Source organism: Cavia porcellus, unplaced genomic scaffold (genome assembly GCF_034190915.1).
Source record: "Cavia porcellus strain 051 isolate PalLab524CR breed Dunkin Hartley unplaced genomic scaffold, mCavPor4.1 scaffold_25, whole genome shotgun sequence".
In the NCBI taxonomy this organism is placed as follows: domain Eukaryota; kingdom Metazoa; phylum Chordata; class Mammalia; order Rodentia; family Caviidae; genus Cavia; species Cavia porcellus.
This window is the reverse complement of record NW_026947508.1, coordinates 28,109,114-28,127,390: the sequence shown is the minus strand read 5'-3', so window position 1 is coordinate 28,127,390 and position 18,277 is coordinate 28,109,114. Positions and strand designations below refer to the sequence as shown.

Here is an 18,277-nt window from a genome sequence, read left to right as displayed (position 1 = left end):
TCAACCTCTTAAGTGCTAAGATTATAGGTATGCAGCCTCACCCTCAACCTTTTATGATAATTTAATTTAATTTAATTTTATATTTAGGTGCTAGATATCAAATTCATGACCTTGTGCTTGCCAGGCAAATGCTTGTGCCACTGAGCTAGATCCCTGGCCCATTATGGCATTTTTACAAACACTTTCATATATACTTTCATATATCTAGGCACGGTACTTGGTGGAATAGAAGTTGGGTGATTAGAAGAATGAGACTGGAGAGATGAAGAAGAATATGTTGTTGGAGTATTCCATGCCTACTGGCAGCTAGAAGACATGACAGCCAGCTAAAAAAGGAGGGAGAGAAATCCACACAGATATCCAAAGCAATGTACATCTTTCCGTGACAGCCTGACATGACTTCTCGAGTTCACCAGATCTGTCAGCTATGTATTGAGAATTACAGCTGTATAATAAATGATGCTGATAATGACTGCATCATTAAATAAAAATTGATCTAGGTTTAGCACACTAAATTTAAAAGGTGAGATAGGTTAAAGGCAGGCAATGTATTTTACAAATATCTGTACCAGCTGGGTACAGTGGCGAATGTATACAGTCTCAGCTACTCAGGAGGTGGGAGAATAGCTTGAGCCCAGCAGTCAGAGGCTGGCCTGGCCATTATATGAAGACCATAGCTCAAAAGGCAAACAGGGCTGGGGATTTAGCTCAAGTGCTTGCCTGGTAAGCATGAGATTGTGCATTTAATCCCTGCAAAAAGCAAACAGAAACAAATACATCTATCAAAAATACTTTAAACATTTTTAAAAAAGCTTTTGTGTTATGAGGAAAGATACTAGCAATATGTGGTGGCACACACTTATAATCCCAGCTACTTGGGAGGCCGAGACAGCAGGATGAATAGTTGAGGTCGGCCTAGACAATTCAGTAAGATTCTGTCTCAGAATAAAAAGGGCTGGCATGTCCTTCAGTACTCCCTGGTTCAGTAGTGTGGAGAAAAAAAGAAAAAGATTCTTGTGAAAAACTGACAATTACAGTACAACATACCAGTTTCTCAAGATGTGGGTAGGGGAACAGTCCTGAAGACTGAATCCAGTGGCACTCTTACCAATGAATTACCTTCTCAACCCATTTTATTTTTATTTTTAATTTATTTTTAATTTTTTAAAGATAGGGTTTCGCTGTATAGTTCTAGCTGGCCTTGAACTTGCTTCTGCCTTCCTCTGCCTTCAGAGTGTCGTTACTACAAGGTGTTCAATGGTACCCAGTTCACATGATTTTAGTAGCTCCCCTTGTTATCAGAATTATTATCATATTATTTCACATGTGGGTAACATACGTTTGATGACTGGCTGGCCGTCTAGTCACATTACAGACTCGGTATTTTCTTTTCATTTGTCCACAATGAGTCACCTCAACTTTGAGACCTGAAGTTATTAAAACAAAAAAAGCCAAAATATCAATTATAATTAAAATCATAGTAATAAAACCAGATTTGAATGTTTTCTTTAAAGAGTCATGTTATTGTATAGATTAAAAGTTGTAAAATATGGGCATAATTTTGTCATTTACAGGTTAAAAAAAGCTAGGCGTGGTGGTGCACACCTGTAATCTCAGCACTTGGGAGGCTAAGGCATGAGGAGATATATATATATATGAAATATAAATATATATATATATATATATATAAATTAAAAGAAACCCTCAGCTAAATAGAGAAAAATTAGCACCCAGGTAATCTGAGATGTTCAATGTACTTTAATATATAAATCATTTAATAAATATCTATTAAATGTCAAGAATGTTCTGATATCTAGTCTCAGGTATGCAGACAGCCCTCATAAATCTTATACTGTAGTGGAAATCTGAAAAGAAATCTTGTACTATAGTGGGAGAAGAAAGCTAATTGTAAGTAAAGAATATATTACAAAGGATAATGTATGAATTTGTGTTATCTTAAATAAAAGGGAAATTTTTAAACGGTAAAGATAGCATTCACCAAGTTCCTGATATATGACAGGTTCTATGCTATAAAGTTTTGTAAATCTAATTATATCTGATTCTCACAAGCTCTGCAAGACATACATTATCACCTTTTCCTCTGAGGTGAACAATTTGAATAAACTAACACTAAAGGTCCCACTGGTAGAACTAGGAGGCTGGGATGCCAGCCCAGGTCTAACAGCAGAGCCCAGGTTACTTGCATTAGACTGAGCCACCTCTCCAGGACTTCATTAATGTGAATTCCTACCTCTGATTTCTTTGGTAAACTTGACACGCTGAGAATCTGTTAGAGGTTTGGTCTGTTCATTGATGTTCTGAATGTCTAAAACCTCACACATGAACTCAATGATAGGCTGAGCCCGGTAGAAAGCAGTTGCAGATACTAATGGAGAAAAAAGATATTTAGCTTCAGGGAAAAGAAGGGCCCCAAACAAACAAAAACCAAGAGTTAATAGGTAAAGAGAGTTCCATCATACCATCAATATTAAGCATCATATTCCACATGGCAGGTCTCACAGACTGATGAAAGCCAAACCAAACCTCTCTGCCCCCTCCTAGAGGGTGGTAGTAACCTTCGGGAGGTGAGAAAAAAGATCGGCCCACTGGAGTGTACCTGAAGAATAGGGAGTTAGCCACGTTTCACAATAAAAACTGGAAGTCTTTTACTTCCTTCTCAATTCTTTTGTACCGAAGTTTGAACTGCGATTTAGGTAGTAATTTTTCAGTGGTTAACCTACCAAAAAATCTCCCCTTTAGGTGAGAAAGAATCTAAAAGTACTAACCTCATGGAGGGAAGATGTCTTGTGATAACATCGAGTGCTTGTACTGAGTCATCTGGGACTTCACTCAAGTGCCCAGCTAAAGCTTCTAAAAGCAACTGAAGGCTCACAACCGACACCCATTGAACGGAGACTTTGAAGGTTTGGTCTTTGCCCTCTCCAGGGAGGGTCACCTCCATGTCAACCTACAGAAAGATACATACATACATACAAACAGGAATGTCTATAAGGTGTATAGGAAAGATCCCAAGGATATGTAATATGGTATATACATAAAGATATCTATTATGTTCTGTCACTGCAAAACATTGGGAAAACTTAAGTATCCATTGGTTGGGCAATAATTTAAAATGGAATATTATACAATGGTTGAAAAAATGGCAGATGGTACCATCTAGATAAACCTTGAAAACAGTAAACCAAACATATTAGGACAAATATTTAAGATTCTACTCAGAATAGTCAAATTATAGATACAAAAAAGGAGAACTATGGTTGCCCAGGACCAGAAGGAGTGAGGTATGGGAAGTTATTGCTTAATGGAATCTGTTGGAGATGACAAAAATGTTCTAGAGATGGTGGTAACAGTTGCACAACAACGTAAATGTATTTAATGTCAGTGAATTTTAGACTTAAAAATGGTTAAACTGGGTATAGTGGCATACTTCTATAATCCCAGCACCCTGGGATACAGAGGCAAGAGGATTGTAAGTTTGAGCCAAACCTGGTCAGCTAGAGACACAGTGAAACACTGCACCAAAATAAAAAATGAAAAAATGCTGCGTGTGTAGATTAGTGTGAAGGGCCGGGGTAAAGTGCCAGGACTGAGAGGGGTAGAATTAAAATAAATCAGGTATTGTGGTACACATCTGGAATCTCAGCCACTTGGGAGGCTGAGGCAGAAGGATCAGAAGTTTTAGCTAAACCTGGGCAACTTATTGAAATCCTGTCTTAAAGTAAAATTTTTAAAAAGGGCAGAGGAAGCCAGACATGGTGATGCATGCCTGTAATCCCATCACTTGGGAGGCTGAGGCAGGAGTACTGTCACAAGTTTGAGGCCATCTTGGGTGAGTTCAAGTCCAGTCTGGACTACAGAGTAAGACACTGTTTCAAAAACAAACAAAAAAAAAGCTGAGGATGTAGCTCAGAGACAGAGCACTTGCTTAGCATGTGTGAGGCTGTGAGTTAAATTACCAGTACTACAAAAAAAAAAAAAAAAAGTTTAAAATAGTGAATTTTATTCTATGTATCTTATCACAATAAAAAAATTAATTTGTGGTGGCACATGCATGAATACCCAACACTCAAGAGGCTGAGACAGGAAGGTCACGAGGCAGTGTTGTTTGAGGCCACATTGGGCTACAATAGGGAGTCTATTAGGGAGTTTTGGACTCCATAACAAGACCTTGTCTCAAAAAAAAAAAAAAAAATTTCACAGGATGATGTTACTTATATACATATACATAAATAACTCATACCCATATCTAAAATGTAAATATAAAACTACTAGTTGTTTTCTTTAAAAAAGAAAATAAAATGGAACTATTGCAAACACATAGGAGAAGTTAGAAGCCACAGCATTTCCTGATTATATGAGTTAAGTTTATAAGGAGCACATTTTCATGTATTACTTTTTAAATTTAATATTTACTGGCAGTACTGAGATTGAAACCACAACCCTGTGCAAGGTAGGTAAGTAGTCTACCACTGGACTACAACTCCAGTCCTATTTCTTTAGTTTTAAAAATAAATGCTTAAAAGAGCACTGTGTATTACGCATCTGTTTTCTCAAGTAACAACTCCATTGTTCAGATGCAGGTAACACTTCGTTAAAGTACACTGCTAATTAAGACTTTGGGATATACATACAGAAGACAAAAATCTAAATTCGTTTCCTTTTCAATTACCAGTTAACTGGCCAACAACTTAGCTCAGAGGCATAAGTGCCTGCCTGGCAAGCACAAGGTTGTGAGTTTGATTCCCGGTACCAAAAACAAAACAAAACAAACAAATCAATTACCAGTTAACTAAGGAAAGCAGAATATGGACAGAATAACAAATCTATTATTACCATGGAAAATAACTCTACAAATGGAAGCGTCACTAGAAAGGAAAACATTTTTGTCACGTGTAATGACTACTACACAACCTAAGTACTCTTGCTGTTGACACTCACCCTATCACGTCCAATTGGCAGTGGATGTGCTGTGTACATGTTTCTTTTGCCATCATAGCCAGGTTGTCGATCGCCAAATATCTGCATTTTAAAATGCCGCACCATTGTGTCTACCACCTCCCTTAACAGTAATAGAGGCAGTAGCAGTTAGCATGAAGAAGAGGTAACAATAAGTATCGCCATAACTCAAATATCTAAATTCACACCAGTAATCCCAGGTCTCTGAGTGGCTGAGGCAGGAGGATCAAAAGCTTGAGCCCAGCCTGGATAACTCTGTAAGATTTTCTCTTTCAAAATTAAAAAATGAAGGGGCTGAGGATTGAGCTCAACAGCATAAGCGCCTGCCTTGCAAGCAGGCAGTTGTGAGTTCGATCCCCAGTATCAATAAAAAGGAAAAAGACAAAAAAAATTAAAAAATGAAAAGCGATGGGGATATGGTTCATTCCCAAGGCCCTGGGTTCAAACCCCAGTACCACAAAAAACAAAACCCATTAAATTCAGTTCAATACTATGACTTGGAAAACATAAGAATCAAAGTTATAATTAATTTAAGTAATTGAAAATTTAGTTAACTAAAGAAAGGTAGTGACAAGTGAACAAAAATAACGATAAGATGGTAAGAAAGAGGGCAGTAAAAGGAAAGTGAGCATACAATTTTGGCATTCTCTTGAGCCTCTCTTTTCAAAATCTTCTCTTATAATAAATGGCTTCACAAGAAGACTCTTTTAGCCGGGTATGATGGTGCATGCCTGTAATCCCAGAACTCCCAAGGCTGAGGCAGGAGGATTGCTGTGAGTTCAAGATCAGCCTACACTACACAGTGAGTTCAAGGCCAGCCTAAATGACATAGTGAGACCCTGTCTCAAAACAAACAAACAAGCAAACAAACAAAATCTATTTCAGATATCTAAATTTAACATTGGATGTTCACAATCAAAAGATGTTTGTTGGCAGGGGATTTAGCTCAGCAGACATAAGTACCTAACTGGCAAGTGTGAGGTTGTGAGTTCGATCCCTGGTATAAAAAGAAAAAAAAAAGATGTGGGGCTGGGGATTTGGCTCAGTGGCATAAGCGCCTGCCTTGTAAGCGTGTGGTCATGAGTTCGATCCCTGGTACCGATAAAAAAAAAAAGATGTTTATTACCAAATTGTACTGATTTGAAAAAGAAAACACAATTCAGAAATCTAGGGATTAGTACATCTAAGATGCACAATACTCAAGTGAGTAAATTAATCCCTTTGTCTAATTACAATTTATTAATCTTCATACTATCTTTTTTCTTTCTTTTTTTTTTTTTTATTGGTACCAGGGATCAAACTCACGACTGCACGCTTGCAAGGCAGGCACTTATGCCGCTGAGCTAAATCCCCAGCCCCTATACTGTTTTCTCATTCCAAAAAAGATATTGATATAGTTTCTTATAGAATAAAATCTTTTCTCTCACGCTGGAGATGTGGCCCAGTGGTAGAGCTCTTATCTTCCATGCACAAGGTCCTGGGTTTAATTCCTAGCACCACAAAAACAAAACAAAACAACTCCTTTCTTTCAATCAAGCATGCATAGCTTTACTAAAGTGTTCGTGCATATTACATAGATGCCAGCCCACACTACATGCAGACCCTGAAATAAATGCAGCAGCAAGGACACAAATATACAATCTCAGATACGAACAAATCTGGGTGTGTGAGATTTTTGAATTCTAAAGTGAGTGAAAAGTTTTGTGCTTTTTCTTACCAATGTTAGTGAACGCTACATGTTAGAACTATATTGTAGCCAAAATATACCATGAATAGTTAATGCATTAATATTACAATAAATGCAACTTGTGGAACGATCACATTCACACATCAAATCACGCAATTTAAAAAAGACAAATGGGAGGACCAGGGATTTAGCTCAGCAGTGTAGGTGCCTGCCTGGCAAACTCAAGGTCATGAGTTCAATCCCTGGTACAAAAAACCCAAAAACAACCCTCCTCGCAAAAAAAACTGATGAAATGTACTAGTACCATACATTCTCATTTGAAAAATCTGACTTAAGAACTACATACATATTTTGTCTAGGAGTGGTGAGGTACACCTGTGATATGAGCACTTAGTAGGCTTGGCAGGAGGATTGCACATTTGAGGACAGCCTGGGAAACGTAAGACTATGTTAAAATTTAAATTTTTTTAATTAAAAAAAATATCTGGGGGCTGGGGGGTTTAGCTCAGCAGCATAAGCGCCTGCCTTGCAAGCAGGCAGTCGTGAGTTCGATCCCTGGTACCGATAAAAACGAAAAAGACTAACAAAAAAAAAAAAGATCTGGGCTAAGGATTTAGCTCAGCGGCATAAATGCCTGCCTGGCAAGTGTGAGGTCACGAGTTCGATCTGCGGTACAGAAGAAAAAAAAAGATCTGAAAATGTAGCTCAGTGGTACAGCACTTGCATACCATGAACAAGACCCTGGGTTCCATACCAAGTACCATAAAGAAAACAAAATTATACATTTTTTCATACTGGAGAAGGGTAATTTCTCATCTTACATTCATAATTATAAGCATAAGGAATTTTATAATGAAGACATATTTTCACTACTATTCTCACTTAGTCTTCATATCCTTGTAACACAAATGGGCCAATGATTACTGTCCTTGCAAAAGAAAAACTTGTGGTTGGGCGTGTGTAGCTCTGTGATAAGGAACTTGCCTAACATGAAATCCTAGGTTCAATTCCAGGAAGGAAGGAGAAAAAAAAAAATCAGAGTGGGCATATAACTGCCCCTTGTCACACAATGATTAAGCGGTAAAGCTACATGATCTTGGACGAGTTACTAAATTTTTCATGTACTTGTTCTTCCACACGTAAAATTATACTAAAATAAATAACAACTCAAAATGTGGTTGCATTAAGCAAAGATATACACATTTCACACAAAAGCTACTCATTTTGCCTTCATGGGACATCCTTTAAGAATTTTCTCATTCTATAGCCGGGTGTAGTGGCTCACGCCTGTAATCCCAGCACTCGGGGAGGCTGAGGTGGGAGGATCCTTGAGAGTTTGAGACCAGCCTGGGCTACAAAGTGAGCTCAAGGCCAGCCTGAACTGCATAGTGAGACCCCATCTCAAAATAGACCAAAAAAAAAAGGAATTTTCTCATTCTGAGTCACTAATTTGATCCTTTACTGCATTATTCTCTTAACCACACAAATACTCTGTAGTTTTTCTCATCTTAAAAAATTAAACTTTTTTAGGTAAGTGTGGTTGTACTGCCTGTAATTCCAGCACTCTAGGAGGCTGAGGCAAAAGGATTTCAACCTTGAGCCCAGCCTGGGGAAATCTGTGATCCTGTTTCAAAATAAAAAAGGTCTGGGGCTATAGCTCAGTGTGAAGACCATGGGTTCAATTTCCAGTATCTCAAGCAAAATAAACAAAGAAACAATCAAACAAACAAGTTTTCTTGATCTCATTCTTCCATTTTTTTTTTTTTTTTTTTTTTGGTATGGAGACTTGAACTCATGACCTCACGCTTGCCAGGCAGGTGCTTACACCAGAGCTAAATTCCCAGCCATTCCTCCATTTGTAAACTGCCCATTTCTCTGTTCCCCTTGACATCAAAATCTTTTTAAGGAACTACTCTTCTCCTTTCTCTTTTATACATCGAAACTTTTGGCCTGCCTGGTCGCACTGAGTGAAGAGGAATTGCTTGTTTAATAACAATAAACACCTGTCCTCACAGGCACACACATGTGGAAGCAGGCTGAGGTACTGTTATCAGTAATCACTGCATGTGGCTAGCCAAGCTGCTCAAGCTCCCGTAACTCATGCACTGGGTTCCCACAGAACACGTGTGGCCCGCGCCTGTGCAGGAGTTAGCACCGCACCGCGCCCTTCCCTATGTGGCATTCTGTAGTCACCTACACAGTCCTTGTTCAAGCCCTACGAAATTAAGTCATGCAAAACATGATATAATAATCTTAAATGTTTATGTCTCATGAGGCTGCACTAGTAGCTCTCCAGGGCTGAGTCAGACACAGCTCTCCTCAAGGCTTTTCCCTCACCAAAGTTATTTTTAGCAAGGTCCTCAGTGAGCTCCATTTTGCAGCATTTGTTGTTTCTTGAATGTTAAATGATAACACTTCCCAACTTCAAACATCTTCCCATGCTTCTAGGGTACTACTGGCTTCTGCTTTTCTCCTTTGGTGACCTCTCCCTGCTGATACCCCCTTATCTCAAACTTTAATGAACTCAACCTTGGCGTCTCATTTTCTCGAGCCATACTCACTTTCTACGTGGGTCCCATCCAGGCTTGCAGCTTTACCCACCAACGTGGTCACCACTCTCTAATGTCTCCTTCAGCATGGATCTGTCCCTCACATCCAACTTTGCACATTTAGCCTCTTGCTCAAGGTCTCCAGCAACATATTGGACACACATCGCAACCTTAGCAGGTCCAAAACCCACAGGAGTCCTGATCCTGTCATCTCTGCTACCTTCTCTCACAGTTCTCCCCATCTGATAAATGGCAACTCCCTTTTCCCCACTTGCTCAGAACAAAACCCCTGTAATTAAGTATGACTTGTTTCTTTCCTTCACATCACTCCATATTCAATTCATTAGTAAATCTCACTGACACACTTTCAAAATACAGTATTTTAGAGTCTGGGGCTGACATGTAGCTTAAGAGGTAAAAAGTATACTTAGCATGCAAAAGGCCCTGATTCATAGTCATTCACTCTCTATCTCTCTCTCTTCAAAATAAAAACAACAAAGAAACTTGTAGAACATGCTCTCATCTGATCACTATTCTTACGCTTTGCATATCTAAACCACCATTCCTTCTCACCTGAATCAATCCAGATGACTACTAATTGATCTCCCTGTTTTTTCCTTTTTCAGTACCAGAAATTAAACTCAGGACCTCACACTTGCCAGACAGGCGCTGTGCCACTGAGCTATATCCCCAGCCTGGCTTGCCCTTCTTTCCTTCCTTCCATCCTTCCTTCCTTCCTTCCTTTCTTCCTTCTTCCTTCCTTCCCTCCTTCCCTCACTCTTTCTTTTTTTCTTTCTCTTTTGGTACTGGGGATTGAATTCAGGGTTTCACAAATACTAGGCAAGTGCTCTACCACTGAGCTACATCCTCAGCACTTTGAACTTCATGTGTTTGAGGCAGGGTCTCACTAAGTGGCCCGGCTGGGCCTGAATTTCTACCTCACTACTTCAGCGTCCTGAGTAGCATGGATCATAGGCATGCACCACTGAGCCTGCCTGGGTGTCCTTCTTTTTCTGATTATTTTCCTTTACACATTTCAAGTAGCTATCTCTGTTCTTAGAGTACTTAATATGCTCAACAGTCACACAATTCTCTTGGCAAGACTTTCAAGTTAAGGAACTTGTTTGTTTACAACAATGCCAACTGCATGCTGGGTAAAACAGTGTAGACTCTTCCAATTCTGCCCTGGTAAAATTTCTGAGATGTTTCTTTCAGAACAGTACCCATTCCCTTCACATGTACAATTATCACTTCTCCTATAAATTCACATGTATGCGGTGGCCAAAGGATAATTCTAAGTTTCTAAATAGCCTAGAGAACATACATCAGCTCCCTTTCCTCTCCTCATTTGTGTCCAGCATTTTGGTGAATTATTGGAAGATGGTGGTTCTAGCCACAAGACAAGAACAGGAACTTTTATCTGTTTTGTTTATGTTATATTCTCACAGCACAGAACCTGACAGACAGGAAGCACTCAATACAATATCTGTTGAATTGACTGAGATGTTTTGTTCGGTTTTGTGGTACTGGTATTTAAACACAGAATCTTCCCATTTAACAATATTCCCGGCCTATCCCCTTTTTTGTATTTTATATTTTAAGACAGTGTCTTGCTAAATCACTAAATTGCCCAAGCTGGGATTGAGCTTGGGATCCTCCTGCCTCAGCCTCCCAAGTGCTGGAATTACAGGCACGCCTCATCGAATTGATGAGTTAACCATCTTCTCTACTTTTACTATAATTATCTCAGTTATACCATGGAAAATAAATACAAGTGTACAAAAGTCAAATTGATAACCTACAGTGAGAAAATAAAGTACAAAATATTTCATCTGACAGCAAAAGCATTCTTAGAAAAGGATGAATCTTAGTATCAATGACTGGCCCAGTGGCATGGTGGTGTACACCTGTAACCTTGGCTACATGAGGGGCTAAGGCAGGAATGTCACAAGTTTGAGGTCAACCTGGGCAACTCAGCAAGACCCAGTCTCAAAATAAAAATAAAAACGTCTGGAGATATAGTTCATTGCTCCTTAGGAAATTTTAAATAAATAAAAATTTAAAAGATTCATTATTTTAAAAAAAAATTCACTATTACTGCATAGAAACAGAAAGAAAACACTCACTGTTGTTAAATTTCTGCTCTACCAACTCCCAAATTTATCTCATCAGAATCCCTCCTGACAATGCTGGAAATAAAGAAAGCTTTTCTCTGGACTTACTTTTCTCAAAACTCCAAGATAATCCTTCTGTCTTTATAGTTCTTATATTCAACACCTGCACTTAATAATAAAACCAGAATTTTCATACCCAGGCATGGTAGTATATGCTGTAATCCCAGCACTCGGAGAGGCTGAGGCAGGTGTTTGGCAAATTTGAGCCTACTCTGAATAACAGGGCAACTTACTGAGACAACCCCCCAAAAAATTTTTTTTTAACAGCTGGGATATAGCTCAATGCAAAGAAAAATATCCAGTTCTATCTCCCATAGACAATAATGTCTACATATATTTTTACAAATTTCTGCTATTGTTGGTCAACAGGTAACCTCACTATTTAATTGAGTACAGACTTACTGATTGGCCAATGATCCATCTGGCACTCTGCTAGGATAATCACATAAGAAACTTAACCTTGCAGATAAAAAACAAGCCTACATGTTGAAAGCACTCAGAAAACAATAATATGATTTGTGATAAATTATGTGCATATATAGGTATAAACGTAGATTTTTTTTTTTTTTCTAATGCTTACCTGTTGACTCTACGAGGCCGTTTTTCTGGTTTAATGTCCACATCATAATGATACACCTCTATTTTAGGGATCTGAACCTGAAAATGATTGGCTAACAGTCGAATTGGTTTTCCAACAGTTCCAAGGCCAGGGCGACGGGGAGGCTGAAAGAGGCTGGCTGGAGGCCCTAAAGAGATCAAAAGAGATTTGTTGCACTATTTGGTCATTAAGGAGAATAGTCCTTCACAATGAGGATGATGGTGATAGCTGGAATTACTAAAATCTTATAATTTACTGAACATACTTTGATATAGAGTGTAGTGTATCTACTGACTTAAATTCTCTAGATTTCTAAGTATTGTGTGATGTTGCTATTATTTCAAATATAAAGTACATCAAAATTAGACAGTATAACTTCCTCTCTAGGGTAGGCTGGGTATAACACAGTTCATGATCACTAGTGACTCAATAAAAAGGCTAACAAAATTATATGCATTTAAAAAAAAAAACAGGAAGGGGCTGGGGATTTAGCTCAGTGGCATAAGCGCCTGCCTTGCAAGGGCACAACTGTGTGTTCAATCCCCAGTACTGATAATAAATAAACAAACAAATAAATAAATAAATAAATCCAGGAAAAAAAAATACAGAAAAAAGCGTAGCTCAGTGGAAAAGTCCTTACCTAGCATGTGAGAGACTACAGACTTGAAATACCACAGAAAAAAAAAGTAAATAAATAAAACAAGAACATCTAAACTCTGGCAGCCACTACCCCTTAATTGGAGATAACCTATAATTTCCTACAAATTAGCCTGATTTACTATAGATTGTAAAGACGAGGTTAAATAGATTCTATGCTGATTAGTTCATTAATTTTGATACTAAAACAATACAGACAGTGCCATAACTTCTAATCAGTAATGTGATACTTTTAGAATTGGGACAACCTGAGTTTTTCTCATAAGGTTTAGTTTATTTACTCAGCAAACAGATTCATTCCTTTTGTGGTTAAATGGACTCAGGAAGAAGATGAAGGCCCTGTTCTCAAAGAATTTATAGTGTATACCAGTGTTGCTTCTTCATTTTTTTTTTTTTTTTTTTTTTGGAGTCAAGGTCACCCTATATAGTTTATATTGCTTGAACTAAATAGCCCAGATTAGCCTCAAACTCATGATGATCTTTCTGCCTCAGCCTTTTGAGTGCTGGGATTATAGGTGTGTGCCACCATGCCCAACAAGACTAGTGCTTCTTACTTTGAACATTTGACAAAGCTCTAGAGACTTTTGTTTATTTATTTTTGGCCACTACTTGATGATTCTACTAGTATCTAGTTGGATAAGAGTGATCCAGTTCACATTATCAATAGTGGCCAGCTTGAGAAATCCCAGTCTAGGCAGAATAGCCTCTTCAAATTATTTCAGTGATGATTCACAAAAAGAAAGGACTCCATAAGATAAAGAAAATATTCTCTTCTTAAAATTCCAATGACAGCTATCCTATTTAATTCTTTAAAAAGTCACACAACAAATAAACCCATTTAACTTTCTTTTTTTCTTTTGTTTATTTATTTATTTATTTTTGAGTTGAGTCCTTCTGTGTAGTTCAGGCTAGCCTTGAATTTATTATGTAGCCCATGCTGGTCTTAGGCTGGTCTCAAACTCACAATCCTCCTGCCTCAACTTCCCAAGTGCTGAGATTATAGGCAGCTAATTTTTTTCTTTCTGGTACTAGAGACCAAATCCACAGATGTTCTACTACTGAATCACATCCCAGCACTTTTTATTTTTTTAAGAGACAAGATCTTACTGAATTGCCCAGATTGCTTAGATCTGAACTCACAATTTACCTGTCTCAGCCTTCCAAGTAGCTAAGATTACAGTAGAGCCATGCACTACTGTGCCTGGAAAACCTGTTTAACTTGAATTCATCATTTACCCAACTTATTTTTCCACAGAAGTGTTTATCTTTCTGGCTTTCTCTCTTAAAACTGAACATTCTGAAAGAGAATTGTCAAGAGAAACCTTTGCTGCCTTTGCCTTTGATGAGACTATCAAGTGGACACAAGCCTAAAAAATAAACATATTTTCTGCTATGAATAGGTGTTGAGCCAAGCAGGTTCCAGTTACAATGGAAAGTTACAACTGCTCTGACTATAATACCATTTCAGTGAGAACAAAGACAATTCACTAAGAAAAGAAAGTTTTAAAACAATAAGCTACTCTGGTTCAACATCACTTAGAAAATGAAAGCAAGTATTTTAATGAAATTTGTGTTGGCAAATCACACCACTATATACAAATAAAATATTGAAAATCCTTTCACATGTCGAATTGTTTATTCTTTTAAATTCTACTTATCCTTAATAAAAGCTCAGTTCAGACACAACCTCTTAGAGAAAGCCTTTCCTGAGTGTCCCTGACTGAAGGGTCCATCTTCTACATTCCTAAGACTCTTTCTATGCAGTGTAGCACTTAGCACAAGAATAAGAAAATTACCTTGTCTCTTACCACTATACTACAAATTCTTATAAGAAATAAACCTACCATTCATGATTTCTTCACCTAATTCCAAATTCGGTATGTCATAAGAGTTAAATGTTAGCCGGGCATGGTGGCTCACGCCTGTAATCCCAGCACTTGGGAGGCTGAAGTGGGAGGATCATTGTGAGTTCGAGGCCAGCCTGGGCTACAAAGTGAGCTCAAGGCCAGCCTGGACTGCATAGCGAGGCCCCATCTCAAAAAAAAGACAAAAAAAAAAAAAAGAAAGAAAGAAATTTGGAGAGCTGGAGATAAAACTCAGTGGTAGAATGCTTGCTTAGCATTCATGAGGCCCTGGCCTCAACCATTAGTACTGCCAAAAATAAATAAATATAGTATAATAGAAATCTGGAAATAGAAACTTGAATCAAGTGACTTGCCTACGAACTGGATTTTACATAGTAACTAGAATTCAGGTCTCCTCACGCCCAGTCCAATGCATTCTTTTCCTCAGTATACTTCACAATCCTATGTTCTATGTCTCTCTGAAGTAATCATGTCAAAGAACAGTGGCAGAGAAACTGAAAGGATTAAGAGAGCTATGCATGGTGGTACTTGCCTGAGAGGGTGAGGCAGGAAAACTGCAAATTTGACCCTAGCCTGGGCAACTTAAAAACTTAGCAAGACCTTGTCTCAAAATAAAATCAAGGCCGGGGATTCAGCTCAGCAGCATAAGCGCCTGCCTTGCAAATGCATGGTCATGATACAAAAAAAAAAAAGAAAGATAAGAAATGGGAGGTAGTGCTCGCTTCGGCAGCACATACACTAAAACTGGAACGATACAGAAATTAGCATGGCCCCTGCACAAGGATGAAACGCAAATTCGTGAAGCATTCCATATTTTTAAAAAAGTCATGAGTTTGATCCTTAGTACAAAAAGGCAGCACAAAGTCATGAGTTTGATCCTTAGTACAAAAAAAAAATCTAGGAAATTACATTTTCCCAAAAGGAAACACAGAGGACCTAAACAAAGTCAAACTAAGGATTAATAATCAGTAATTGGGGGAGGGTTAAAAAAAAATCAGTAATTGTTGGAGTATTTGTTCTAGAATACCCTGGAGGAAACATCCCAGAAGATTATCGACTCCCTTTATTCTGATTCCATGCTCCACAAGCAGCTTCTTGTTATTAATTAGGTTTTCAAGTTACAGCAACATCAAAAAAAAAAAAAAAGTTTCTTAGCAGAAAGGAAAATATTACACTCAACAGAGAGCTACATGACATTCTGGCTTAATCATAGTGTCATATAAATGTGGTTAGTGAGAGTTAACAATCTCAACAATCCTGGGTGAACAGGTAAGTCCTTAAACCTGCAAAAGCTGAAACTAAACCAAGAGTGGCTCAGAAATGGGAAGCAGGAGTCCCTAAGCAATGCCTAACATTTATCAGGCTGATCCTTTCCGGGAAACTCAGCTTTTACACAGTTACATGGTTTTCTTTCCATACCAGCTCATAAATGCAACAGTTGTTTTAATTGTGAGTTACTCATGGGGGAGAGGGAAGACACATTTGTTGAGTATCTCTAACATCTTAGTCTACAAATAAGACTTCTCACATACATGATCTCATTTCATTCTCAGAATAATACCGCAGCACATAATTATTATTATCCTTGTTTTATATATGAGGAAATGGAAGTTCAAAGGAATTAAGTAATTTGCCAAGGATTATAAAACTATTAAATTACTAGATTCTGACACAGGCCTGTTACATTCCTAAAGCCCTGATCATCCTTTTAGCTGGTGGGGGGGGGGCATAATATGAAATAACACAACACATCAAAGGATACTAATGTGACAAACCAACTTATTTTTTAAAGGGATGTAACCTTTGATTATGAGGTTTTGTTTGTTTTTGTACCAGGGATGAAACTCATGACCTTATGCTTGCAGGCAGGTGCTTATGCCACTGAGCTAAATCCCTGGCCCCTGATTATGAGAGTCTTTAAACTTTGCCTGGCAAGCCTGAGGCCCTGAATTCAATTCCTGGTACTCCCCCCATAAATAAATACATACATAAAAAGAAACTTAAACTCGCTGGAAGTAATGGCCCGTGCCTATGCAGTAATCTCACCACTCTGGAGGCTGAGACAGGAGGATCTGACAAATTCAACGCCAGTCTGGGCTACATAGCACGACTCTGTCTCAAAAAAACAAAAACCAAAAGGCAAAAACAAACAAGAAACAATTTAAACTCTAAGCAGAAAGTCAAGATGTGGCTTAATTGGGGCTGGGGATTTAGCTCAGAGGCATAAGTGCCTGCCTTGTGAGCAGGCAGTCCTGAGTTCGATCCCTGGTGCCGATAAAAAAAAAAAAAAAAAGATGTGGCTTAATCACAAACTTAAGCAAACAAATTTTAAGTAATCAAACCTGAGAAGTTTCCAAACTCAAAAGGTAAGCCTAATTTTCTACGCACCAACAAATGAAAAACTTTACAGCTATGTCCTCTACCAATTTTAAGGATTGAATATTAAACTTAATTCCATCACTGCACCTAAACCCTGCCCTACTTAGCCAAAGCATTAGAAAGGAAACCTGCCCGGGGTTTGAGGGGGGAGCACCAGCGGGACATTCTGACATGCTGGAATTCTTCTTTTAGTTTGGGCCTACTGAAAGTAATAACTACAGGCCATCTATATCCACCCGTTAGTTTCCAAAACACTTTCTACTTTATTTGAGCCTTAAACCATGCATAACCCAATTAGAAGAGAACTTAGGGCACTGCGGCCTGTGCTGGAGCTGACAGGCAGGTAATTCCCCTGTCTCGAAAGGGCCGCCCAGACACAGCACTGACAGAGGCCATATACTTCCAGGCTTCTGAGAAAGGGTAGATATTTTGACTTTGGCCTTCAGGAGTCCTGGGAGATGTCTTGGGGAAGTTCTCCTTCCTCATCTGAGGGCTGTGGACCATCTGTCAGTACAAAGAATAGTAAGGGTGCGGCCCAAACCCAAACCCAAGAATACCCCTGGTAGTAGGTAAAGATTCCTCCCTGGCCTGGGCCGCGTGGACTAGGCAGGTACAGATCATCCCTCCAGAGGCAGAGCTAGCCTCACTGCGACCCTGAGGCCCCAGATCATGTAGGTTTGTGTCAGGTCTCCCCAGTACCCCGAGAAACAGGGCACCTTCCTGGTCTCCCTCCCTCCCCTAGACCTCGATATCCGGCCCAAGTCTGCAGGCTGGGGCGCGGTCCCCGCCCCCCGAGGTTCAGGTCGCGGCCCCCTCCGCCCAGGGCAGGCAGGCGGGGGTCCCCTTTCCCAAGGCCTGGTGGCCCGAACCTGGGCACGCGGAGGCAGGCGAGGGCGGCGGTGCAGCTAGGGTCCCGCCCGCCCGTCCGTCCCGGGTGCCGGGTCCGATCCCGGCCCCGGCCCGAGCGCGCTCCTCACCGGGTCCCAGCGCCTCCATGGCGGTGGCGGGGGCCGCCTCGCCCCGGTCCCCGGTGCCTCCCGCTCCGGGCCCCGCCGCCGCGTAACGCTTGATCTCTGGAATATTGGCGCTGGGGGGGCGCCGCGGCGACGCGGGCGCTGGGCAGGGGGCGGCGGCGGCGCCCGGCCGGGGACAGGGACCCGGCTCCCGCGGCTCTTCCGGCCTCGGCGACAACAAAAACAATCGCCGCCGCCGCCGCCACGGCTGCCAGCGGGAGCGGGAGCGGGAGCGGAGCAGCGCGCGCCTTCCGGGCCGGGAGGGGGCGCCGGGCGCGCGCGGCCCGGGGTCCCGGCGGGCGGAGGGGCGTGCGCGGCCCCGGGCGCGGGGTCCTCCGAGCCCGGCCGGGGCAGGGGCGGGTGTGGCGGGGCCGGGCG

General features: G+C 40.2%; 1 protein-coding gene and 1 non-coding gene across 3 annotated transcripts in view; one reads left to right on the top strand and one right to left on the bottom strand.

Annotated features, from left to right (window-relative positions):
* The window catches only part of LOC100729089 (argonaute RISC component 4), a 43,424-nt gene extending 25,395 nt beyond the window's left edge, over positions 1–18,029 (bottom strand). Inside the window, exons 1-7 of one of the 2 annotated variants that reach the window (XM_063236068.1) lie at positions 17,756–18,029; positions 11,968–12,133; positions 4,960–5,080; positions 2,787–2,968; positions 2,481–2,617; positions 2,252–2,386; positions 1,340–1,427 (exon numbers count right to left, since the gene is read on the bottom strand). In XM_063236068.1, coding sequence (XP_063092138.1) covers positions 1,340–1,427; positions 2,252–2,386; positions 2,481–2,617; positions 2,787–2,968; positions 4,960–5,080; positions 11,968–12,133; positions 17,756–17,882 — 956 coding nt within the window. In that variant the 5' untranslated portion in view covers positions 17,883–18,029. The remainder of the gene's footprint in view (positions 1–1,339; positions 1,428–2,251; positions 2,387–2,480; positions 2,618–2,786; positions 2,969–4,959; positions 5,081–11,967; positions 12,134–17,755) is intronic. The other variant, XM_005008473.3, reaches the window with a different exon arrangement.
* LOC111757236 (U6 spliceosomal RNA) lies at positions 15,222–15,325 on the top strand. The gene has a single exon (XR_002791612.2). It is a non-coding gene; the product is annotated as a U6 spliceosomal RNA (small nuclear RNA).
* Positions 18,030–18,277: the final 248 nt, after the last annotated feature.